Source organism: Coffea eugenioides, chromosome 6, assembly GCF_003713205.1.
Source record: "Coffea eugenioides isolate CCC68of chromosome 6, Ceug_1.0, whole genome shotgun sequence".
NCBI classification, from domain to species: domain Eukaryota; kingdom Viridiplantae; phylum Streptophyta; class Magnoliopsida; order Gentianales; family Rubiaceae; genus Coffea; species Coffea eugenioides.
In genome coordinates this window covers 22752795-22778545 of record NC_040040.1, presented here as the reverse complement: position 1 = coordinate 22778545, position 25751 = coordinate 22752795, and the positions used below count along the sequence as shown (strand labels likewise).

The 25751-nt window shown below is 34.7% G+C and overlaps 2 protein-coding genes across 3 annotated transcripts; both read left to right on the top strand.

Moving 5' to 3' along the window:
- Positions 1-906: 906 nt before the first annotated feature.
- Positions 907-6392, top strand: LOC113775474 (protein STRICTOSIDINE SYNTHASE-LIKE 2-like). 2 transcript variants are annotated; one of them, XM_027320373.1, is made up of 3 exons: positions 907-1208; positions 3376-3642; positions 5799-6392. In XM_027320373.1, the coding sequence occupies exons 1-3, from the start codon at positions 931-933 to the stop codon at positions 6334-6336; spliced, it is 1083 nt and encodes a 360-aa protein (XP_027176174.1). In that variant the 5' UTR covers positions 907-930; the 3' UTR covers positions 6337-6392. The 2 variants fall into 2 exon arrangements, with proteins under 2 accessions (XP_027176174.1, XP_027176175.1); XM_027320374.1 differs by lacking the exon at positions 5799-6392 and adding an exon at positions 4040-4287.
- An 8974-nt stretch (positions 6393-15366) lies between these two features.
- Positions 15367-19167, top strand: LOC113776086 (N-acylneuraminate-9-phosphatase). The gene is made up of 6 exons (XM_027321163.1): positions 15367-15927; positions 16548-16654; positions 17040-17148; positions 17327-17488; positions 17584-17757; positions 18838-19167. The coding sequence occupies exons 1-6, from the start codon at positions 15577-15579 to the stop codon at positions 18865-18867; spliced, it is 933 nt and encodes a 310-aa protein (XP_027176964.1). The 5' UTR covers positions 15367-15576; the 3' UTR covers positions 18868-19167.
- The last annotated feature ends 6584 nt before the right edge of the window (positions 19168-25751 follow it).

The following is a 25751-nucleotide window of genomic DNA, read 5'->3' as shown; positions in this document are numbered from 1 at the left end:
GGCTCATCAATGACAACTTTAAACGTATTAAAATAGGGTCATTTAAGTAAACATACCCAAATACATATTTCATTAACTTGTACCTAAAGCTTTTAAACTAATACATAACATTTCACATTCCTAGAAAGCCCCCACCTATGCGGTTGAAATTCAACCTATTTTTTGATCAAAACTCAATCTTATATAGTATAAGGATACGCACACTCCACTCTCTAAGCCAAATGAAACTAACTCCTAAACCGCCATTCAACTTTTAAGACGCGACAAGACTAAGATTTAAACGATCAACTTTTGTGTAAAATGTCCTGACGCCTTTTTAAGACTTGAACAAAAAAGATGGAAGGAAACTATAAAACAAATAAATAAGAAACAAAAAAATCAAACCTTTTCTTATTACAAATATCATTACAAGTTTTTAAACCAAATCTTTTCTAGTTCTTATTTATCTATTTTTATTTCAATTTCTTCTTTTTTATATTTGGAGGAAAAAAAGAAATAATGAAATGTTAAATTTGTAAATTTATTAGTTTAATTTTGACTTTTCACTATTGATCATTAGTTTTAACAAAAAAATAACAATAACACTTTAGCCTAAACTACGAAAATGTTATATATAGATTTTTAAACCATGGAGGAGTTATATCATAAAACATCAAATCATGAGGGGTAAAAAAGATAATTTACCCTTAAAAGAACTCATCAAACCCGCACAGCTCTCGTGCATAGTTTGTTTGTAGATAATCTGTAAGACCTAGGGTAATCTACATAGTACACCACTTAATAGTGTGTCCTAGTCGTTGAATGAAGTGAGTCTCTCCTCCTCCTCAACTTTTTTTGACCAAAAAAAAAAAAAAAACCGTCTCATCGCTATATATACTTGCCTTCGACTTCAATAAGTTCAACAATTTTGTGTTCTTTGTCATAATAGCCATGAACGGCAAGCTCTTTTTGGCGACCTTAGCCATAGTTCTAATTGCTACACTAGTCAGCCCTCGACCTGAACCAGACCAGCAATATCACCAACATGAACAAGATGGGCAATCTAACCAATATGAAGTACTTCCAATTCTTGATGCAGTTGGACCTGAGAGCTTAGCTTTCGACAAACATGGAGAGGGGCCGTACACTGGTGTTTCTGATGGTCGGATAATCAAATGGCAGCGTAACGAGAATCGGTGGATCAACTTTGCTGTGACAACTCCTCACAGGTGAAAACATTCTTATCCATGTGTCTCTGTGTTACATTTATCCCCATGCATTTAACTAGCATGATTTATATTCCATTATCCCAAAGTATGACCGTAAACGAATCGAATCGAGTCAAAGTTTAGACTGTCAGTCTTGATTCAACCCCCCTACAGCCGAGGTTTCAAGGTTGGGGAATCCAAAGGGGTTTTTGTTTGGTACAAGAATGCATGGCAAACTTGGTAATATTTTTGCAACATAAATACACTACCAATCTGTTAGGCTAACATAATAACTGGCATAAGATGGAACTTTGAGGTTAAAAATATTCACATGATGTAGGTTAGCTAAAATGTTTTTTTTTCCCTCCTCAAGTCAAGGTTTCTAAAGATTTCTACAGGTGCGTAAGAGAAATCTTCTACACACTTAGGAAAGTCATGTTTTTTTTTGCTTCATGTGAAGCAAAGAATTTTGAGTCGATATTCAATTAACCTTGACATTTTGCCTCCACGTCGCAATCACTCCACTCCTCTGTCTTGTAAAATAATGTTAGATTAGATCTTGTGTAGGAATCAAATCCATGGATTTGTTCGCTCTTTTGGTTCCTCAAATAAATAGTGAATCTTCTTTTTGTTCATCGACATTAGAACATATAATCAAAATTGAGGAGCAATTCCACGGCTATAGTTGAAAAATTGAAGCTTTCATGGTCACTAATTCTCAAATTGTATTTTCATGAAAATACAGACTCGTAGATTGGTTAATTTAATCTTTGATGAATCATTTACAATTAGTTAATGCTGCTCCAGTCCTCATAAATATCCAAACTCCCATTTGCCTAATGATTCTGAGCTGTTAGACGTAATTGGCATGCTAAAAGGTCAAAATATATGATTCTTTAAGGAAATTAATGTAGATTATCAACACTATTTAGTCGCCTCATACATTTTATTGAAAGCTATTCAGGACATTAAAACACAACTTGCACATTTTATTTCATTTTTTTTTTAGACAAATTGCAATTGCCCATTTGAAAAATGATAATTTTAAGGCCAATATTGACCATGCCAGACACTAATGGCTGTCAGAATTGGCCATGCAAGGCATTGTCACAGATGACAACTAATCGTGACCTCTTGTGTCCCCTCCCCAATTCAACCTGCTGCTGCTGCTGCCTGCTCGTAGACTTGTTGTGGCCCTAGTGGTGTGGTGGCTACTTCTTAAATGGATGATTTGTCCTTCAATAAAAAGTTAATTTAAACCCTGAGAATATAAGTATATTTCTCAAATATCAGAGGCAACCTAACCCTAAGTACCTTTTTTCTTCATGGGTCTCTTGTTTAACACATTATGGACATATAATATAATTCTCACCACTTCACAATTCTAAAAATCCCAATTAACAGAATTAGTATCTTGTCATGAAGGCACATAATTATGTATGTGTATGTGTACCTATATGTGCTGCCTTTACTTTTGAAATCGGTGAAGTGACATGAAACTGCTCAATAGTTAATGCCATAAAATGCATGAAATTCCAGGTTCCACGTGATAGAGTTGGTAATTAAAATTATAAGAGGGGAAAACTTTGTGGTTAGTAATCAATCAATGAGAAAGTAATAAATTTGGAAGTTTTCCTCATGTAACATTACAACACTCTAATTCTTATGATGTAAATACCTAAAACGTTTATTGGTTTAAGATATATTTCAGATGTTATATTTTTTAAAATATAAAATTAATTAGCAAAAAAGTAAATAAACACTAGGGAGAGTAGGAAAAATTAAATAGAAAAAGTATATAAATGCAAGAGAAGATAATAATTATTAATATGTGTATATATATATATATATATATATATATATATAGTAGGTTAAATGAATACTGAGTATGTTAACAAGTGCTCCAAAGGCATCTGTTAGAAAAACCGAATATTTATGGCTGCATGTTACAGATTGAAACATATTTAAGATATTTAGGTTGAATAGATGCAAGTTAGTGGTCAAATTTCTTCAAATACTTGTATTAATATCATTCCACAACACATCTCTATCATCAAATCTTCGCTTTCCTATAGATACATACTGTCGACAGAATTGACCTAATTGATGCTAATCATTGATTGATACTAATTGACTAATCGATACAATAACTTATTTACATTAACAGTTACAATGTTTCTGTAAACAGACATGGTTGCGAAGGCGCACAAGATCATGATGACACTGAATTTAGGTGCGGGCGAACATTGGGATTAAGTTTCAATCACAAGACTGGCGATCTTTATATTGCAGATGCATATATGGGTCTCTTAGTCGTTGGCCCAAATGGTGGATTGGCTACGCCACTGGCAAAAGAAGCCCAAGGAGTTCCTTTCAAGTTCACAAACGGTGTGGTTGTCGATCAAAGAAGCGGTGTAGTATATTTTACAGACAGCAGCACGAAATTTCAAAGAAGGTAAGTTCATTTTATGAGTAAATCTTACCTACATTGACTGTACATATACTGTCAACGTTAGATCTATGATAGCTATGTAAAAGTTAAATTTTAAATTTAAATTTTACATAAGTGTCACTCATCCTATCAGTGTAGGAAAAATTACTCCAAAAAATTAATTCTTGTTTTATTATCTTACATTTTCTTTTATGCAAAATTAAGAGATAATTTTATATACACTGATAGCATATATATTGTCACAGTTGCACACATAAGAAAAATTCGGATTTCAAATTTTCATATAGATGAGTTGTTATGCATTCAATAGTGACAGTGTATGCACTATTAGTGTATAGAATATTAATTTCAAAATTAAATGTTATTGTTAATGGCTAAAATGTAAATATCTCATTTGAAGATGGGCTTTCAATTACTCTGCTGGCTCTGGGTCGTCCATTTACACACCCAGGATTGAATTGGGCTATTTATGAAGCAGCAGTGATTTGTGTGCCCCAAGCACCACCATCCCTAGCAAACTCGAACTACTCTCCTTTTCCACTTTATGGCACCTTGTTTTGTTTTAGATGCCATAAGAGACCTGAACCCCTCTTGAATTTCCTCATATTTCTTTTCATGCAATTTCAAAAACCCTATAACGCATAAAATTTAAGATGTTCATAGTTTTGTATAGAATTAAAATCTTTTCTAGACTCTTGGTGTAATTTTTTTTTCCACCAGCAAGTATTGCAAATTTGAATAAAGCTAATGTGTAATGCATTTAGTTTTATTAGTGTAAGATTTGTCGTAGAAAAGATTGTGTCGTTGTATCATCCCAGAACAAGTTCTGAAATTTTATCATAAACCAAAAAAAAAAATTGAAATGTTATAGTTTTACACCTGAAAGGAAGAAAAGTCCAGGAGATAAAAAGCTCATAGATTCTTGCTTCAACTGTACCCAAAACAACTGATACTGATAGCTGAGGCCTTGTGAGACCTCAAAGACAAGGCAAGCAGGAAGTGGGATAATGGTCCCTGCTTGCCAACAGTTATCAAGAATTCCCTGTCATGATGTAGTCGCATTTATGCTTTCATTTCTTGCCAGGGCATCACATCTTGACATGCACGAGACCTTATCATCTCCCATTAATGCAATCCATCCACAACTTATTCCACCAACGCATTCTCACTACTTGAAGGCTTGATAGGAAATTTCCAACTAGTATATAGGAAGCATCCTCTCAATAATTGGTGTCCTAGCTTGTGTTCATGGTTCTAAAATATGAAAATGTGAAGGCATTTCTGAACCTATTGAAACGTCAGTTTTGAGTCCCTAAATTGTAGAGTATAAAAATTGATCAAGTTAAAATATCCGTATTATCCACATCCCTATAGAGCAATATTTTTAAATTCGAACGGTTAAGTAAACTGGATAAGTTTCTAGTTCATGGTTCAAATCGATTCAACCGATTTAACTCGGTTCAAGGTTTTTTCCTTTTTTTTATTCTTTTAATTATTACGCAACTTGGATGACTTTGAAATTAAAAAAAAAAGTAAGAATTAGTTCAAAAGTCCGATTTTTTTATCGATTTTCACCCGTTCCACCGATTTTTTACTAAGTTTGGCTGGATTGATTGACTTTTCGAGTTTAATAGGGTTTGGTCCAGTTTTGAAAACATATTGTTGTAGAGTAATTAAAGGATCAGCAGAAACTTCGGAGCTATGAAGAAATGAGCATCATGCATAAAAATTTTACATGGATAGATCCAGTAGCAAACCCTTTAGAATGTTGGGATTCTTCATTTTTCCATACGAAGAATTGATGTGTGCATTTTGCAGGCTAGCCAAAATGGTGTATCCCTAATATCCAAGTAGTCATCTTTAGGACGCTTATCCTACCCCTAAAGAATATGGAAATACAATAAAATCCTATTTTAGACTCTTTTTTTTTTTAAATTTCTTTACTTGATGCAAATTAAATATGCATGTGAATCCTTGGGTATTTAGTGTTAGTGTAAAGGAAATGTCACATTTGTTGCCATTAAAGTGGTGTTAACCCAATATTCGATAAAATAAAAAAAAAAAAAAAGTGTTTGTATTTACGTTTATGTCAAGGCAATTCTTAGGCGTCCAGCTAGCTACAATTATGCTGTTCTAATTAAAGGGTTCCAAAATTTCAGGGATTATATGTCGATAATATTTAGTGGTGACAATTCAGGAAGGCTAATGAAATTTGACCCAACAACCAAGAAAGTAACAGTTCTTCTGCACAATCTCATGTTTCCAAATGGAGTGGCCTTGAGCAAAAATGGTGACTTTCTTCTCATTACCGAGACAACAAATTGCAGAGTACTGAAGTTTTGGCTCGATCCCTCGAAGGCTGGCAGAGTTGAAGTCTTTGCAAATCTTCCAGGAATCCCAGATAACATCAACAGGAACCAAAAAGGGGAATTTTGGGTTGCAATTAATTCAAGAATTGGGTCATTTAATAAAAAGCAGTCTTCGGATTTAAGCGGAGCTCACTCATCATTAGCCAATGATTATTATGGTTTTGGATTGGCACTTAAATTAAGTGAGAAAGGTGATGTGTTGGAGGCATTAGAAGACAAAAACGGAGAGACATGGATGTATGGTAGTGATATAGTCGAAAAAAATGGGAATTTGTGGATAGGTTCTGTCATAGTATCTTATGCTTTCAAATTGAAAATTTCCAAGTAGTATGAATTACTGAGATGAAAATTATAATTGCTTCTTTTGAACAAAATACTGTTTGTGTATGTATTCACATTGTTTTTAAATCTATTTATTTATTCAATTCTGCAATTTGTTTTGTATATTGGCCCAAAGTTGCCATAAAGCCACCTTAGATTTTCAAAACGTCTAAAAAGTCCCAATTTATTTTAAAAAAATTTATGGCCTAACATCATGTTTAATCATGGTTTATGAAATTAAGCAAGTCGGAGAAAAATAAATATCTTGTATTGAGTTTCTATTGGTTTTAGGAGAGAAAACTTCTTTCAAATGAGAGTAATTTTACCTTTTTTTCTTTCTTTTCTCCGTGCAACCTATATACATGCAAATCTTAGCAGTATTCAAATCCAGAAATTTTGTGTTATTCCTTCTACATAAAAGATTGACGCCACCGTATGAATAGCAGAACTGCTACTATAATCTAAATAGAAGAACCTCAACTCACAATCAAGAAATAGTATGTTTGATTTGCGTAAACGGAAAGAAGGTATTTTATTCATGATTTTCTTTAGAAAAAATCCACTCCGTTTGTGGATTATATGTTTTCTACAAATGTCCAAGATGGTTTAGCATTGCTGAGTTCTGCAAATTTTCCAACTTTCTTGCATTCTTTTGCAGCCACACTGCTTTGTTTTGCATTTGCTTTTGCATATCCCTTTTTTACTGTCTTATTGTTACGCAAAAGAAAATGTAATGTTGTTCTGCCAATAATTCTGCAAAATTACTGTTCTAGAATCACTTATAGTGAAATCAACTTTTCCAAAACTACAGCAAGCCCTAAAACATATTGGATTGGTTATACAGCAAAATGTAAGATAAACGAAAATCATTAATCATTTATCAATGTTAAGATCTAGCCAGAATATGCATAACTAAACCTGAAAACCAAAGCGGGACTGCGATTTTAGGGCAAAACTTGCTCCATATTAGTTGAACTTCAGCCATGAGACTTAATATCTTTGTTTCGAGTTTTGTCCTTAAAGATATCGTTAACTTCATAGTAAAACGGCATATGTTATGTCATCAAATGTGTAGCTTGTTCAAGTTTTCTAGCAAATCACCTTGGCTACAATTTTATCATAAAAAAGAACTAGAAATAACAATGAAAAGAAAAATGGCTGCGTTTGAATTGCTATTTTTAGGAGTTCATATAGAAAAATGTAATGTAATGATTTGATGCATGTGAGATAAAAAGATAATTAAAAATTGTGTTAACGAAAAATATAAATTTTTTTTTTTTGTAAAAAACAACAATCTGAACAAGGTTGCGCTACTAAAAGATGGAATGATAAAGAACAATATGAAGATAAACGAAATGGTGAGAAATGATGTGAATGGTTTTTTTGGATCAAAACGCATTCCACTCATCAGTCATCATCAGAAATCAAGAAATCCTGAGAGTCACAAATTTTGGGGCTTGTGGACCGAATCCCACGAGGATTTCCAACCCTGTTCCGGGATCCAAAGCCAGATTCTGGTACTGAGGCCTTAGGGTCCCAGGAAGACTCGTTCCACTAGTTTTTGTGTCTCTCGTTGTTTAGGGCCATGCATTGCCAGTAAGAATCTCTTGATTTCTGCCCCTGTCATTTTCGACTCACTTCATCTTGTGGCCTCCCTACTTTGCTTGACTTTGCCTTTGTATGCGTCAAGATTAAGGGGCTGGAAAAGATAGGTGAATTGATTAAACCTTTCATTGTTAGCGAATCGACAAGACGTAGGTTGCTTGTCTTGGTACTCATTCTTCCCATGCTTTTGATCTTTTCTCCTTTTCATTTTTTTTTGCCCCTTATGTTTCTTTTCGTTGCTAAATTACCACAGAATTAATTCACATTTGGGGCCTCACTCAATGATGCACTATTAATGAAAAACCATTAAGCACCTGTTAGACAAATTCATTGCCATAATACTTAAATCACTTATTGCAAAAGGAGTGGTTGAGATTTGAGATTTACCTATCTAAATCAACAAAAGATGGATTGACTTCTTTTTTTCCTTTTTTCTTTCCTTTAACTTTGTTGAAATAACAATTTTTTTTGGTTGAACATCAAATGTCAACTTTTTAAATCTAAATTAACCAAAAAAATAAAGTAAAATAGAAGGAGGAGTCATCGGCGCAAGAACCATTAATTCATTCAGATACTAGTGTAATCATATTCAACATTTATCTTTTACCACTATTTTACTGATTAATCTTTTATACATTAATAGTGTATACACTATCGTCATTGAATATATAACAATTAATCTTGATTCGAATCTGAAATCCAAAGTTTACATATATACCACACACCTAACTGTAATAATATGTCAGTATATATAAGATTAATTTTTATCTTAGGGACAATTTTAGAAACCCCCGAGATTTCTTATAATATCACTCAGCTCCCTGAGATTTTTAATATCTCACTTACCTCTCTTGGATTGTATTTCTTATAACATTTTAACCCTTTTGAAGGAAATACAAGAAAGATAAAACTTTTGTTTCAATACTACCCTTATATTATCCTACTTATGAAATTTATAACAATAATAAAAATAAAATTTTAAATTTTTATAAGGTGTAAATTTCGTGACGTAAAGTATTTATTTTAATTGTATTGGAACAAAAGCAAAATTTACCCCTTGAAAAATTCACACGTATGAAGAGATTATTTTAGTTTTCAATACAACTTAAACTACACCATGAATTAAAACATATTTTTCCAAAAAATATCTTGACTTCCTTAATTGTAACTGTGCATGAAATTTTTTAAGGTGTTAATTACTCTATAAAATCCTCTTGAGTGGTTGATCTTGATTAGATTTAATTTATTCATATCCTTTGCTATTCCACCATGATTCCAATGCAAAGAAATATACACCATTATTAACTAGCAATTTTTTTTTTCAATTTACATTTTTTGCTTTTAAAATTGTATTTTGTTTTGAGTTTTCGGTTAAATAGTTGTTAAGGGCAAGGGTAATGTTGTCAACTTGTGACATTTGACAGGAATATTTAGTCTTGTCAAGTTGACAATCATCTTGTTTGGATTGAGGATTATTTGCCAAAATTTATTTGCTTACATCATCATTACAATTTCCAACACACATTTTTATCTTCCCAATTACCTTTTTATCTCACATACATCACATTACAAAAAATGTTACAGTAAAAATATCTCAAATAATTTACAATCCAAACAGGATCAGTAGTAAGTGCGATATTAAAAACTTAAGATGAGCTGAGTAACATTATGATAAGTTGACAGGGGAGGTTTCTTAAATTATCCCTTTTATCTTATTGTCTCAAAATCGTCTCTTGCATCTTTCAGCAAGGTGCAATTATTCATCGACACTTGTGTCTTATTCCGGGTGACAACATATACCAATGTCTATTCTGCGAATCTGCTGGTCCGGTCCCGTTTTCAAAACTCTGGTGATATACGTTTCTTTTTTCCGAGTAAAAAAAAAAAACGTACACCAATGTAGTTGGACTTAGATGACAATTTGGACCTGATTTAGGGTGTCAAGCGACTTAGCCTCCTAAATTCCACTCTTCTAAATCAGTCCTACTTGAAATTTGCAAGTCTTTTTTGGGAGTGGTACAAGGAGTCGTGTAATTCAATTTGTATATGTCTTACTCTATAGAAAGATTTTCAGTATTCAATTGCACGAAAATGGAAATTAACAGGGTTTTGATCGTTTTTACTTAAATGATGATTTTTTTTTTTTATCAATCGTCATCGCTACTTCTACTCCTAATCTATCTTAATCTAACTACGGGGAGACCCAACTGATTCTATGGAGGATCGATAGGGACAGAACCACCACCAGACTAGATGGATGCACCACGCACCCGTCTGGATTTTTTTTGAAGAACCACAAATGTGACAAAATCTTTCCTCCCACCCCACCAAAGCCTTAAAGGCTTGGTGGAGGGTGCCAGCCTAAGGCTGATGGTTACTTAAATGATGATTGTTGACGACAAGAAACGAACACGTAACTAAAAATCTTTCGTGCCTTGTTACTGTTAAATGAACAATACATGTTTTGCTTTTGACATGAAATAAGACAATTCAGTTGAAAATCGTTACACATAATATTACTATAAACTAACATCTACAGTACTCTAAATCTTTAATCCTCACGGATCAAATTTGCCTATAAAAGTTGTACAAGCTTGCGTGACAAACAAAATCTAAATATTAGAAAGCAAAGTTTACTCGCACGAAATTGTCGACAAAATGATAGCGAAGACGTGATTTCTTGAATGTTTTAAATGTCATACTTTTTTTCATTTAACGCTCCATATACTTCATCCAGACAAACAGGAATTACCTAAAACTTGACTACAAACAAAATATCTATTTTTCTCAATAAAAAATTTTTTCTATAAACAAAATGCAAATTTTACTCACACAAAATTGTCGACAAAACAAAATAATAAAGACGTGATTTCTTGAATGTTTTTGATGTCATACTCTCTTCGTCCAATGCTCCGTATATTTCAATCAGACAAACAAAAATTACCTAAAACTTGACTACAAACAAAATATTTATTTTCTCAATAAAAAATTTGTCTAAAAGCAAAATGCAAAATTTACTCACACGAAATTGTCAACGAAACTATAATGAAAATATGATTTCTTGAATGTTTTCAATGTCATATTCTCTTCGTCGCCTAACTCTCCAAATACTTCATCCAGACAAACAAGAATTACCTAAAACTTGACTACAAACAAAATATCTATTTTTGTCAATAAAAAAAAGCTTTTCTTTATTTATTGTCAAAGTAGGATTCTCAAAAAGAAATTACTCCCTCCGTCCCACTTTGATAGTCCTGTTTTCCTTTTTCGTTTGTCCCAAATTGTAGTCCAGTTTCCAATTGAAGAATGTAGTTATATTTTAATTTTTTTTAAATATCCTTATTCAATGTAAGTTGTTGTTATTATAAACCTACCCCCATTTAATGAGAGTTAATTCTTTTTTTACCATCAATTCAAGTTCCCATAAAGTTATACTCTAATTAATGTGAGGGTATTTTAGGAAAATAATTACCTAAATTGATTGTTCCAACAAAGTTAACTACTTTTTCTTAAACTGTGTGAAAAGACAACCAGAACTATCAAAGTGGGACGGAGGGAGTATTATACTAATGATAACAAATAAAATTTGTTGTTTTTATATCAGGACAGAGTTGCCATTTGGTTTAATCAAATGGCCAGAAGCAGAAGTTGCCGATTCATTTGGAACATAGAGTGGCGCCACATTTGAGGATGTTAATGTGGGTCCTACGCCCGAAATCAGTGGAGTGGATAGTATTCGAAACTGAAGCTTTTGCAGCTGATGCTGACGAGGATTCGTGTGGCATTCTTGGTTTGCCACATCGGTACGTTGTTTGATTCATTTAACTATTTAAGCTGGTCTTAATCGGTTTTAATTTTTATTTTTTTAAAAAAACGTATGCAAAAAGTAACTGTTTTTAAGTAGAGCAATAACTCCAATTATGGCTTATTTAGCTAAAAGTATTCATTCTTATGGTTTGTCCATTTTGGCCCACTAAAATTGACAATGAAACTCGATTTGGAATGTGTATTTGGATACTCTCTCAATAGAGTTTGTCTAGAAGATGAAACTTTTCTTTTTTTTAGTGACAAAACCTAACTCACAAGTTTAAATTCATAGGTCTCGATTTTTAACCTATTAAGTACTCTTTCGTTTTCTCTCAAATCAATGTGGGACTAATAATCATATTCATGAATTTAACAATCTATACTTCAAAAAAAACTAGTGATGGTGATAATTAAATAAAAGGTAAATTCTATATACACTAACAATGTATATACTATCACTATTAGATTCATGATACACGTGTAAAAGTTAAATTTCAAATTCAAATTTTACATAACTGTCGTTTCATCCAAAACTGATAGTGTAGCAAAAGTTATATTAGTGGGATAATTTATCATCTTATAATAAATAAAAAAAGGGAAGAAATAACTAAAGAATAGTAATTACCTCATTTCATACCTAAGACTTGAACTTGACAAACTGTTTTCCTATTCTAAATTTACTGTTTCTGTTATTAGATCAAGAATTTTTTTTTTATAATAATGTGCTTTTAGTAAGACGGGGTGTATTGTTTTGTCTTTTGCAAATCATACGATTCATGCCTAGGATATATACTCATCTGACGGCAATCATTGATCTTTGACAAGACACGGGAAAAAAATAATAATACAACTCATGGAGTAAGACAGGCTCCAGAAAAGTTTGAATAGTGAATGACTAGATTTCAAATGTTATATCAATTTGTTATTTGGCCAAATTAAATTGAATAGAAGGTTGCTCTCATACATTTTTTTTTTTTTTATCAGCAACGATACATTTGTATAACCTACTTTATCCTCATCTAGGAGGGAGGGGGAGCCTAAGGAGGCTGTGGTAGGGGGCTAATGAATATACAGATCCAACTAAGTCAAAAGAGTGTTCTGACACAACTCTTAGATTTTTCTCGCTGCAGGTGAAGTTTAAAACTTCACCTGCAACCCAAGGAGGGACTTAAGCCCCTCCTGGTTTCCTCATACATGAAATGCCAATAATGCAAAGTAGAGGCCAATATTTTCACCGTCACATGTTTTTTCCCCAAGCAAAGCTACTACTTTTTCGGTTTTTCCTCTCTATGTGGAAACACATTCGATTTACATTGTTAAAAAAGAATTGTAATACCTTTTTTTTTTCTTTTTCTTTTTTCGGCATCCGCACTCCCCAATTCCTCTTTACTCACCACATCTTTTCTATTTGAAGACATGATCATCAGAAATACATCCCTATTGTTTCTTCTATTACTGGATTCATCAAATACATTTGAATAAGATTCATATGTGTACTACGTTTATTGTTTTCTCCCTCTATGGAGTCAAGGACTTGTATTTTGGTAATCCACGACAACAATTGTTCCTCAACGGTTTAATGCCATTTTAATAAGTTGTAAAATACGTTTAATTACTTGTACAACTTTACAGCAATTGTGTGATACTCCATCACTGTTTACGTGAATTCTATTCATAATAATAATTGCGTCTTTGTTACGAGATTTTACAAATAGTTAAGTGCATCTTATAACTTGTTACTAAGCTATTGCATTGTTTAGGAACGGTTGTTCTGAGAACTTTTATTACCATTTACCCATATTTCAGACCACTTAGTCTATTATCCGTTTAAACACATCAAAAATGATTTTTCTAGCAATGCCAAATGAACGTTAGATGATGCATTTAATTCAAAATTAATTTATTCTACAAATCATATATTTCAATTACACCAAATCGACAATTATATTACCTCTACATTTTTGCTCTTTCTCAATTCAACTTTACTTTCATCAAAAATAACACACGAGACTTCTCTTAACGAGTATCTGAGTATCTTTTTTTTTTTTTATCGAGACGATAATTATTGTATAACCTATTCTATCCTACACTAGAGGGGAGGGGGAGTCTAAAGAGGCTTGTATTGGAAACTAGCAGGTACACATACCTTACTAGACCAAAGGGGTGCTGTGGCACCACCCTTGAATTTTTTTCGCCGCAAATGGAATTTGAACCCTTACTTATGCTTGCATTTTTTTCACTGCATGTGGAATTTGAACCCTTACCTACAGCCCAAGAAGGAACTTAAGTCTCACGTGGTGGCCACTCAGCCAAGCTCAGTGGTTAGCATCTAAGTATCTCGATTACCCATTAACGAAACCCTTAAATAAAACATACCAAAAAAAAAAAACTTCAATTGATAAAATAATTAGTACTCATCCTTAGGCGGTTAAGACCAATGTTTTGAAAATCGGACCAGACCGGCCGGCTCGACCGATTGAACCGCGAACCGGCCATGGCACCAGTCCGGTTCAATGCTATAGTTGACTTTGTCAAAAAACCGATCAAGAACCGATCGAACCGTAAAAACCGCCATTGAACCGGTTTTCAACCTTCCTCTTTTTTTTTGCAAAATGCAGCTATCAAGATTCGAACTCAAGACCTTTGTAATAGAAGACCAATGTATTAACCATTGCACCATCACATCTTATTAGTTTTTTTTGATAACTTATTTATATAAAGCAAACACTCATATTTCTTTTTTTCATTTTTCTTACAAAATCTCATCCTCTCATGGCTCTTTCTTTTTATTTTTCAACTCTCTCTCTCTCTCTATCCTCTTTTCTTTTGTCACTCCCTTTTTAATCAAACCTCTTTATTTTTAATTTATTGATATTTTCTTCCATCTTTTAATTTTGTTTTTGTCCATTAAATTGAAAAAATTTAAAAAAGAATTATTTTTTAACCCAAATTATTTAATACCACAACCACTCACTTTTATCTCATTTTTTGTTTCTTATCAAGTTTACATTTCTATTTTCGATTTTCTTGACTTCCTTTGAACTCCAAACTTTCTTTTTTAAATTGCAATCTCTAAATCTGAAAACGTAAATTAAAATTTAAGTTCACAATATCTAAATTTTCATAGACGTGAATTTTGTATAATTTCAAAATATTGTGATATTTTTGGGTTAGATTTATATATAATTGAAATTGAGATGAAATTTATTTGTTTTAATTTATAATTTAAAAAATTTATTTTTAAAAATCTAAGTTATTAAAAAATAGTAAACTTTTCATCATATAAAGTATTAAATTAGTCCATTACATGTCTTATTTTGTACATATATATATATTTATATAAATTATTTTTTAAAAAATTTATTGAACCGAGGTTGAACTGGTCCGATCGATTGAATCTCGACCCTTTCACTTCACCGGTTCAATTAACGGTCCGGTTTTTAAAACATTGTTAAGACTGGGGACTTAGACCCGTACCATATCAGGAAACTGTCCGTCACACTAGGGTGGAGTACAAAAGAATCCCCAGTCCTCCACCTTGTTTCAACCAATTATTGCACAATTTGGTAAAAGCCAGAGCTACCCCACCGCTTCTTTCTTCTTCTCTTCTTTCCTTTCTAAATCATAACAGAAAACACTCCAGTCCAGTCCCTGTTACCTGACTCTCAACCCTGTACCCTCATGAAAAAGCACACCTTTAAAATTACCAAGATAATTGATTTTATTACTGCTACCATTTTGCTATATATATATCTGCACAAATTGTGAAATCAAGAAACTTAGCTGCAACAACTAGAAATCAAATGTAGAAGATCCAAAAAAGAGAGAGAAACCAATGGCGATGAGAACGAAGATAGCTAGATCACTTCTAGGAACCGCTCTTTTCTCTACCAAAACGCAGCGCTTCGCATCTGGGTCCGGGACAAGGTATGGTTCCGAGGTCCATGCGGGCTCATTGGGGTCATTCTGGTCATCCTTTTCAACATCTGCAGCAGCTGCAGCTGCAGCCGCGGAGCCAGAGGAAGCCCACCTGGGAACGACGTCGTCTGGTGTGGAGACAGGGCTGTTTGGGATGTTGAAGGAGTATGAAGATTATAGGAGGGCCCTTTATGGTGGGCTTACTCATAAGGCTCTGCTGGTTGATGCTGCGGGCACTCTTGTTGCGCCTTCTCAACCCATGGCTCAGGTCAGTAAATTAATTCGGTCTAGTGTGTGCCCTTGAGTGTAGTGTGTGAGAAAAGATTTTTAATTGCGCTTTTGTTTGTTTGAAAGGTTTTTATTCCGCATTTATGCAAAGAAACGAGTATTTTATGACCTTTAATTAGGTGGGTTGCTCAAAAGTAACAACCTTTTAGGGGTGACTGTTCTTGTTATGATTTATGACTCTTCTATCTCATCTTCAAAATGCGAAATGGTTTTATTCCGTATTTGTTTCTACTAGTTAAGTATGTCTTTTTTCTGTTTGCTTCTTTGTTTGATTAGGGGCGTTTATCTACTTACCATATCCTGTGTATCTGATTTTTTTTTTGTGTCTATGCATGTGCATAATGTGTCCATTTGATTTCAATTTTTGATTAAAACATCCGAAAGTCCATATTTAGCTGAAGTTTTGATTTGGTAAATGTTGGAAGCTTCTAAAGATTGGCCAATTTTTGTATTCCCGTTTGAAATTGAAGACAAATTGCTCATTAGTTTCTTTTGCTTGTGCTTACCTTGATCTGTTTGTGTTGTTTCTATCCTGATGTCATTTTTATCTTGTGATTTAACCGTATTTATAGTTTCTGGACTTGTTCTTTTCTGCTACAGATTTACAGGCAAATTGGTGAGAAATATGGGGTAAAGTATTCTGAGGCAGAGATACTGAATAGATATAGATGGGCTTATGAGCAGCCTTGGGGTAGATCTCGTCTCAGGTAAGTTGTTAGTTTCTCTTTCTTCATTTGATTCATAAGTTGCATTTTTTTTTTTTTTGCTTATACATACTTCTTACTTTATTGAAGTTTGCTTATTTGATTATTGATTGTCCTGTGTTGGTTGAAGAGCATAGGGCAACTCATCAGTCCATTCTGTTTCTTGTGCTTTATCAGTGAGATGTGCGATGACCCTAAATCTCTCCACTAATCATGCCAAAACTTGACCTATTTGTTATCTGTTTCTTGTCTTCCAATTGTCCTTAAAAGTCATCAATGTCTTTGGTTCTATATCTACAACTCGTGGTTCATGAGTATTTGCAGCTTTATGTTATCTCCTGATAGCTTCCTGAGCTTCTTTCTGAGGAAAGAATTTTCCAATGTACAGATATGTTAATGACGCGAGACCATTTTGGGAGTTCATTGTCAGTTCTTCAACTGGATGTTCAGATTCTCAGTACTTAGAGGAGCTGTATCATTATTATATGACTGAAAAGGTTAGCTTGACCAATACATCTTGCTGTTCTTTATTTGGAACTAAATCCTTGTTTTATTTTTGTAATGAAGCAATCTTATGTACATCAAGTCTTTACCATTTTCAGTTTTAAATGAAAGAACTTTTTAAAAGCAGCAATTGAGAAATTTGACTTAAACATTGTTTGTGTCTATCTGTAGGCTTGGCACCTTTGTGATCCAGATGCTGAGAAAGTGTTCCAAGCACTTAGGAAAGCAGGTGTAAAAGTAGCTGTTGTGTCAAACTTTGATACTAGGTTAAGACCTGTGTTGAGGGCCCTGAATTGTGATCACTGGTTTGATGCTGTTGCGGTGTCAGCTGAAGTATGTGATATTCTTTTTCTGCTTTGTATTGGTCTTGTTTTCCCTGTTTGTTTGCGCTGATACGCACATTTGGCTCTTTCTCTTTCATAAATCAGGTTGAAGCAGAAAAACCAAATCCAACCATCTTTTTAAAGGCTTGTGATTTGTTGGGAGTAAATCCTGAGGATGCGGTGCATGTTGGGGATGATCGAAGGAATGATATATGGGGTGCCAGAGATGCAGGTTGTGACGCATGGCTCTGGGGAAGTGATGTTCAATCCTTGAAAGAGGTATATCTATGTCTTTAAATATTTTTGAACTCCTTGTTTCATAGGATTACTGCCAGCTATTGAGGTTTAAAGAGAGGGAAACAATGTTCTGATTTGTGGTTAGTAGTGCAGTGTATTGGGGAGTTTTGTTTCTGATTAGTGCAGATTCTAGGATTGGGATTTAAGTGTATCATGATGCTGCAATTATATTTGATTGTCTGTTGATGCAAGATATTATTTATTTCTTTTAACTATTTACATAAGATGATCATTCATGCATTTCCTAACTCAAAAAATTCCACTTGAGAATGCTTTAGGAATTTCCAGAAAGAAGAGCATTTAGTGTCACTTGTGCTTATTGAATCAACAGACCCCCAAAGTGAGAGTCCAGTTCTGAAACTAGAACGCACATCAGATTGACTATGTCTCTGATATCACATATATGGGAATAGGCATGAGTACTGACAAAATCTCTTCAAAATGGGTTGAATTCTCCCTCTGATTTCATTTCCAGGCATTGAAGTAGCTTGACCAGTTGACCCATCATTTCTCAAATAATGTCTTATGCCTGCAATTGATAAATATTAATGTGCATACACAGCTTTCTTATGTTTTCTTTGGCAAGTTTGCACCACATGCTTTTTCTTGGCATGAAAACATGACTGCTAGTTAAATACTTCCGCAATTTAGCAGGTGAAATGATCTCTGTGCTCTTTGGTGCTAATGATGTTTGTAAACTGATGCCCTAATACTGAAGTAGAAGTGAACTTCTATGAAAAAAGTTAGTAAGAGTTCCTATAAGCTAGTTTTTCCTGTTCTGGCTGGGCTTCTGGAGTGATTCTGTTGGAAAACGATGGGTCGTGCATACCTTCGAGACTTCATGTCTGGATTTCCTTTGGTGTTTTGAATCTTGAAGAGTGTGCCAGCTAGTAATTAGTCAAACAATGGAGTATATTTGGTACCTCAATAGCTTGTGTTGATAGTCCAAGACTATACCAAAACTTGTTCGATCATCTACCATAACTGAAAAGGCTACAGTGATTTCTTTGCTCCTTAAAAGCATAAACATGAAGTGATGAAATGATTGCAATGGTGGTGCAGGTTGCGCAGAGGATAGGCGTTCAGGTATGAATGAGGATGAGCACCTCTGCCTTCAGCTGCACGAAAGCCTCCTTACCCTCCCCCTCATGTTTCTTGTATATATTCTTCTTTGCTAGTTGATGTGAGAACTCGGGGATGCAGAGGCTGATAATGTTGAGTAGAATAAATAGGGCAGAGAACAACTATGTAAAAGGTGTCTTTTTTTGTTCTTTTGGTTCTGCATTTCAACTTTGGTTCTTCGTGCTTATGCAAAATCATATGTTATATAACACCAAGTACTTATGCAAGCATGCACTATTCTGATATTATTTATTGAGGGTTTGTTTAAAAGCTCGGTGCTTTATGCAAAGCTACAGTCCTCCTCGCGGATTAATTATGATGCTCCCATGATAATCAAATTCAAAGCTAGACAATTTCAGGCAAAATCGTACATCTTATGGACTGATTGATACCATGGCATCATTCTATATTTGTTCTTTGTAGTTTAATCGAACATTTGGGCTCATGTATAGCAGGAAATTTTACAGCTGATTGGCAGCTTGTGATTGTAGCAACTCTCAGGCTTTTCATAACTCTCAAGAACCTGAAATACACCAAATAACCTACCTTTTACCCGTAGCTACAATCTTTATACTCCATCTTCTTTAATGAAACAAGAAAACGCCTTTATCTTGAATCCACTCATCAATGAAAAACTAGCCTAAACTCTAGTTCTGATTTCGCAAACACGAGTCATATTTTATGGTGATACTCAAGTTTGAGTCAGAGCTTAACAGCTAGAAGCGTGGATGTGTTGTTGAACTTCACTTCAGAAACTTCATATTCTTTTCCTTATATAGGATTTATAATAACAAACATGAGTAAAAGCAGAGACTTGAGATAGATCCATCCATATCATTCAACAAGAGCAGTTTGCCTTCCATTTTCTTCCTGCACTACAACAATGTTTGATGAAATTCACCTGGAAATAGTTTGCTTCGTACTTCTGTATGTGTGTGTGCAGAATATGTATCCTAAGAAGAAATCAAACTAGAAATTCATCACAAAACCAAGATATGTCTCTTAAGTAAAATTATATTTCATGTACAGAACTGGTTATCAATAGCAATACGAACTCTTACACTAATAATACAAAACAAGAAAACAGAGCTGCAACTCAAGCTCGAGTAAAATATATCACGTTACGAACAAAAGTTAACAATTTGAACAACTAGGGATCTAGAATTCAAGTTCCTTGCAAAAATACTAGTACTTGACGATCTCTCCTTCTTCTACTTCCCGATGACTCAAATATGCGTCTTCATCATCATCCGCTGCCATGAATTCCTCCTTCAAGTGCAAGCCAAGCTGCTCTAAGGGGTGCAAAACTTTGCCAGTCTTTAACCCTCTCAAGACCATCACTGCTGGTCCATTGCATCCACGGACAATGTAAGAGGAAGAGCACTGACTTAGTTGCTCAAGTTCCTTGACAATCATGAGATTGTCTTCAAGATCAACTGTGCTTTCCATCATCTGTAAGGCAACTCGGGCAGCTTCTCTTTCTTTCTGCCTCAATTCGGCTTCTTTCTTCTTCAATTGCTCAGCTTCTTTTAGCGTCTCTTCCTCTTTGCCCTGTTTTTGTACCAGTCTCTCCTCTCCTTGATCGACATCAGCTCTCTCAGCCTTTGCTATGGAAATAATTTCGGCAAAGCGGGGTGTTAGCCTCGCGGCACATAAAGCGGTCTTCAAAACGTATTCGTCAGCAACATTAGCTCGTCTTGTACAGCAGCTCTGCTCACTAGATTTCATCAGAGTACCCTTGTCCTGCTGCTGCTTAGGCTTAAAAGTAACTGCAGCAGTCTTGTTCTTGCTGCGTTGCAATCTTTTTAACGTATCTAAAATTCTCTTCCTTTTCCCATTCGTTTCTTTACCGTCTAGAACTACAAGGACTTGGGCCGCTCCTTTCTTGCTGTTCCCATTGATTCGAGATGTAAATTTTGTATCTGCTAAATTGTCTCTCTTCCCGACCGTGTCTTTTTTAGCAACAACCATGTTGGACTGTAACAGGGGAAACCCGCCCTACAACGATCAACGCTCAAATCTCCAATGTTACCAAACCCGAGAACCAATATAGCAAAATCAGAGAGTTTGCAAAAGAACCCCTGATATGATCGAAGAAATATGGGTTCTGAGAAAGATGAAGAAATTCTTGAGGCTATGATAATAGTCTGCTTATTCTTCAAGCTCCAAAGAACGAAACCCTGGAGGATCGATTTGATCACTTGCTTCTTAATTTCTGCTAGGAGTTCTCTTTTGTTGTGAAAAGAACAATGAATGCCGTGGTTGTTAAATAGTACCAAGCTAAAGATCCTTTAGCAATTAGGAAAGTAGTGGTTTCCGACTCCTTTTCCTATGTTGTTCGGGAATCAGTCTGGCGGCAAATTCAAATACAAAGTATAACGGCTAGAGTTTTGATCTTTTATTTGGGGTCTTCCAGGTTCAGCCCTTTTGCGTTTGGGGAATTTTATTTCAGTTCCTTTTCTTGAACAATGAATAAACTTGATACCAATTCAGACAGCTCCATTTTTCGCTGAATTCACTCAATGTTGGGAGAGGTTTTGGTGAAAGTAAAGTTGGGATAGATTTTAGATATTTGACAAAGGTAAATGTCATCTTTGATCTTTCTTTCCCTCTTTCTCTCTTCACATGTGACAGATTAATCCACTTTCTATGAGTTGTGGCTTGGGCATATTAGATCATAATAATGAAGCGCCCCTTGTGACGGTTGAATTTGACAAGGGGAGGTTGGAATTTAGGAAAAGGTTAATAACAAAAATTCCCCTTAGGTTTAACCAATTTTGCACTTTACTCCCTAATATTTTTTTTCCTCAGTTTATCTCCTAAACCGTTAGTTAACTTTAATCTTGTATAATGGAAATATCAAAAAGATATTTATACCCCTAGGGGTTAACTCTCCAATTAATCCCCTTATGGTATCAACATGTTTTGCACTTTATCCTCTAATGTCATTTTTCTCTAGATTTATCTATTTTTTTTCCTAAAACCACTCAAGACAGATAATATTTAAAAATATCAGTATCCCTAACATAATAATAAAAATTATTGTGTATTTATGGATATACGTCTTGTTAAATTTTATCTCTATAATTATAAGCTTTTAGATAGAGGAAATCTATCTAAAAGATCAAAGATCACATTTACCTTTGTCAAATATCTAAAATCGATCCCAACTTTACTTTCACCAAAACCTCTCCCAACATTGAGTGAATTCAGGGAGGCATGGAGCTGTCTGAATTGGTATCAAGTTTATTCATTGTTCAAGAAAAGGAACTGAAATAAAATTCCCCAAACGCCAAAGGGCTGAACCTGAAAAACCCCCAAATAAAAGATCAAAACTCTAGCCGTTATACTTTGTATTTGAATTTGCCGCCAGACTGACTCCCGAACAACATAGGAAAAGGATTAGGAAACCACTAACTTTCCTAATTGCTAATGGATCTTTATCTTGGTACTATTTAACAACCACGGCATTCATTGTTCTTTTCACAAAAAAAGAGAACTACTAGCAGAAATTAACAACCACGGCATTCAATTTAGGAAATCTTCTGCAATTCAACTTGTTTTTATTAAGTATTTATTTTCTAAAATAAATATTTTAGTTTTATTCAAAATTTTTAATCCTAAAATGAATAAAAAATTATTAAACCTTTGAACCGGGGGTTAACCGGTTGAATCAGTCGAACCGTGAACCGACAGGTTCTGCGGTTCACTCTTCGGTCCGGATTTAAAAACATTGATTTTAAGAAGATGCATGGTGATATAACTTTTTGTCATTTTTTGAAATTAAATTTTTACCCTTAGAAGCAAGGGTAAAATGGTCTAATTATACTGAAAAACAATTATCTTTTCTAATTTTTATAAGAAAATTTAAATTAGGATTAAGTGCGCTAAACTCCCCTGTATTTTGCCCAAATTGCAATTTATCTCCTAGACTCATCAAATAGTGACTTAACCACCATTAGTATTTTTTTTTTTTGGAAAAAAATACACTTCTTATATTGTTTTACTTTTCTCCTTGTTCAATGATTCATTTTTTTAAGGGTTAACAACAAAAAAGCCCCCTGTGGTTTAGCCATCATACAGAAAAACCCCTTGTGGTTTCATATCATACAAGTCAATACCCCATGGTTTGAATTATTCTGAAAAGTAGACGAAAATCGTCAAATGTACGGCGTGTGTCTTAAACGCATAGGAAAGACACGTGTTTCTTGCGAAAAATAGATTTCTACCACAAACTTTCACTTGATATGCCTAATTTATCCTTCACACTTTAATAACAAGAGACGAGCTAGCTGTTTGACAAAATAACAGAAACCCAGGTGGAGGATTGCAATCTTGTATGATCTTTGAACGCTAGCTGTTTGACAAAATGGCCAAAGACACTATCAACAGCAACATCTCCACCTGGGTTTCTGTCTCGCTCTCTCTCCGTCTCACTTAGTTTCTTTAACCCCACTTTTTTCGAGTCTTAAACTTAGTTTATTGGTTCTCAAATTTTCTTATTTTCCTTTCTGCTCTGGGTTGGCCACTCCCTGGCAATGGACAAACACCATCAGCAGCTGGCATTGGCCAAATGCTCACGGCAGCAGCGATGCAGCGAATGGTTAGTCTTTGGTACCCTGTTTTTTCGTTTATGTAGCCGGACTTTTCTTTACCAAGTGCCTCCTTGATTCAACAGTTGGGTCTTATGTTCCAAAATACCCTTTGAATGCTGCCTTCAATTTTGGTCGAAACCGAAGCCTCGGAAGACTCGAAAACTCGTATGCTTAAACAAATAAGTCAACAAAGTATGAAGATAGTGGGTTTGTTTTATAGTAGAGTGTATTATTCTTTTATCCATGCAGATAAAAAGGCGAAAAGGAAGCAAGGGGCCAGGAAGGGGGGAGTGGTGGAACTTTGTTTCATTCATGAAAGAAAGTCAAGAACAATATGCTCTTTGCCTGAAGAAAGGAGGAGGCAAAGCAAAGGAAAGCAGAAAAGAAGAGGGAAGAAAGGCCGTTATTCTGTTTTCTGACATATTTTACTCCCTGTCCGGTTGTCCCCCTCAACTAATCCCACTTAGTCTTCTTATCCCACAAATAATCAATGAAAACTCTTTTCTCCCCCTTTTCTCAAGCTCTGTTCGGATACCTTTTATGGATTTTTCTGTTTTTATTTTTGTGTACATGTTTTTTCTCTCCTGTTGGTTTCGACAGAATGAAGGTGCAAAATTATGACACGAACGTTGCCAACCTTGTGACGAAACCCGCAAAAGATTAGTTTCAGGATCGACAAGAGGACACCAAGTTTGGAGCGGATGACCTCAACCCGTTAATCACGTGGTTAACGAACCTTGGTATAATGGTAGAAGACACCACAACCTAGTGCGATTCTGGATTGATAAGTCACGAACACCTAGAGAAATTCTAAGGTATTCAAGAAGTCTTGGAGAAACCAAGAAAACTCTCAAAATCTGATTTATTGATTGAATGCCCAAAACCGTTGAAAGTATGGGCTATTTATAGCCTTACATAGAGATGAAAAACTAAATAATGTGGAACTAGTCTAAAATTGTGGGTTTGACTAAGACTAAGAATTGTAGGCTTGACTATTTCCATAAGACTAAGAATTGTGGGTTTGACCGAACCTTATGAGGTCATCCCTTAGGTAAATAAAGTAAGGCTATGGACCATTAAATCCTTATTACAATGACTTAACTAAAACAGCAAATGTGACTAGGGAAGGGTCACATATGGTTCTCTTTGACGTGTACCACATGGATGACCTTCATTCTTTCATGCTCAAGTCTCTCAATGACCTTGGGGACAATTTCTTGGCTTTGTATCTCACGAACAAGCCCTTGGAGTTCCTCCCTCATCTTCTTAGCTCGTGCTCGAGTCACGGGTTCTAGGGAAATTCGAATAGTTCTCAATGGTGTCTCTTGGTTTGTATCATCCCCCTTCTCTTGAAAATGATTTGTCCTCAAATCAGGTTCATCGTTTGCAAGAAAAGGAGATAGATCAGAGACATTGAATGTAGCGCTCACATTGTACTCACCGGGTAGGTCCAATTTGTAAGCATTATCATTGATGCACTTGATGACTTGAAATGGCCCATCTCCTCGGGAAAATAATATATTGCGCCTTTGGACTGGGAACCTTTCCTTGCGTAGATGTAACCACACCCAGTCACCAGGTTCAAACATAACGCGTTGGCGTCCCTTGTTAACCCGTTGAGTAACTTGGTCCATTTTTCGCTCAATGTTTAGGCGTACCTGCTCGTGTAATTTCTTGACAAAATCTGCTCGTTTAACACCATCCATGTTAACGTGCTTAGAAGAAGGTAAAGGTGATAAGTCTAGCGGTGTTAAGGGGTTAAAACCATAGACTATTTCAAATGGTGAAAAATGAGTAGAACTATGCACCGTGCGATTGTATACGAACTCAACATGGGGTAAACACTCTTCATAGATTCTAATATTTTTTTCAATGATGGCACGCAAGAGTGTAGATAGTGTGCGATTGACAATCTCAATTTAACCATCAGTTTGTGGGTGACTAGTAGTAGAAAATAGCAATTTGGTACCCAATTTTTCCTACAAAATTTTCCAAAAGTAACTTAAAAATTTGACATCCCTATCAGAGACAATTGTCCTAGGCATGCCATGCAATCTAATGATTTCTTTGAAAAACAAATCAGCAATGTGCGATGCATCATCTGTTTTGTGACATGGTATAAAATGTGTCATTTTTGAAAATCTGTCAACAACAACAAAAATGCTATTATTTCCCCTCTTTGACCTAGGCAACCCTAAAACAAAATTCATGAAAATATCGGTCCAAGGTTCCTTAGGTACAGGTAAAAGACTATAAAGG

Coding starts and splice junctions, on each gene's coding strand:
- LOC113775474 (XM_027320373.1), top strand. CDS start 931: ATGAACGGCAAGCTCTTTTTGGCGACCTTAGCCATAGTTCTAATTGCT. Junction 1,209..3,375: donor GCTGTGACAACTCCTCACAG/GTGAAAACATTC, acceptor TTCTGTAAACAG/ACATGGTTGCGAAGGCGCAC. Junction 3,643..5,798: donor AGCACGAAATTTCAAAGAAG/GTAAGTTCATTT, acceptor CCAAAATTTCAG/GGATTATATGTCGATAATAT.
- LOC113776086 (XM_027321163.1), top strand. CDS start 15,577: ATGGCGATGAGAACGAAGATAGCTAGATCACTTCTAGGAACCGCTCTT. Junction 16,655..17,039: donor TGGGGTAGATCTCGTCTCAG/GTAAGTTGTTAG, acceptor TCCAATGTACAG/ATATGTTAATGACGCGAGAC. Junction 17,149..17,326: donor ATTATTATATGACTGAAAAG/GTTAGCTTGACC, acceptor GTCTATCTGTAG/GCTTGGCACCTTTGTGATCC.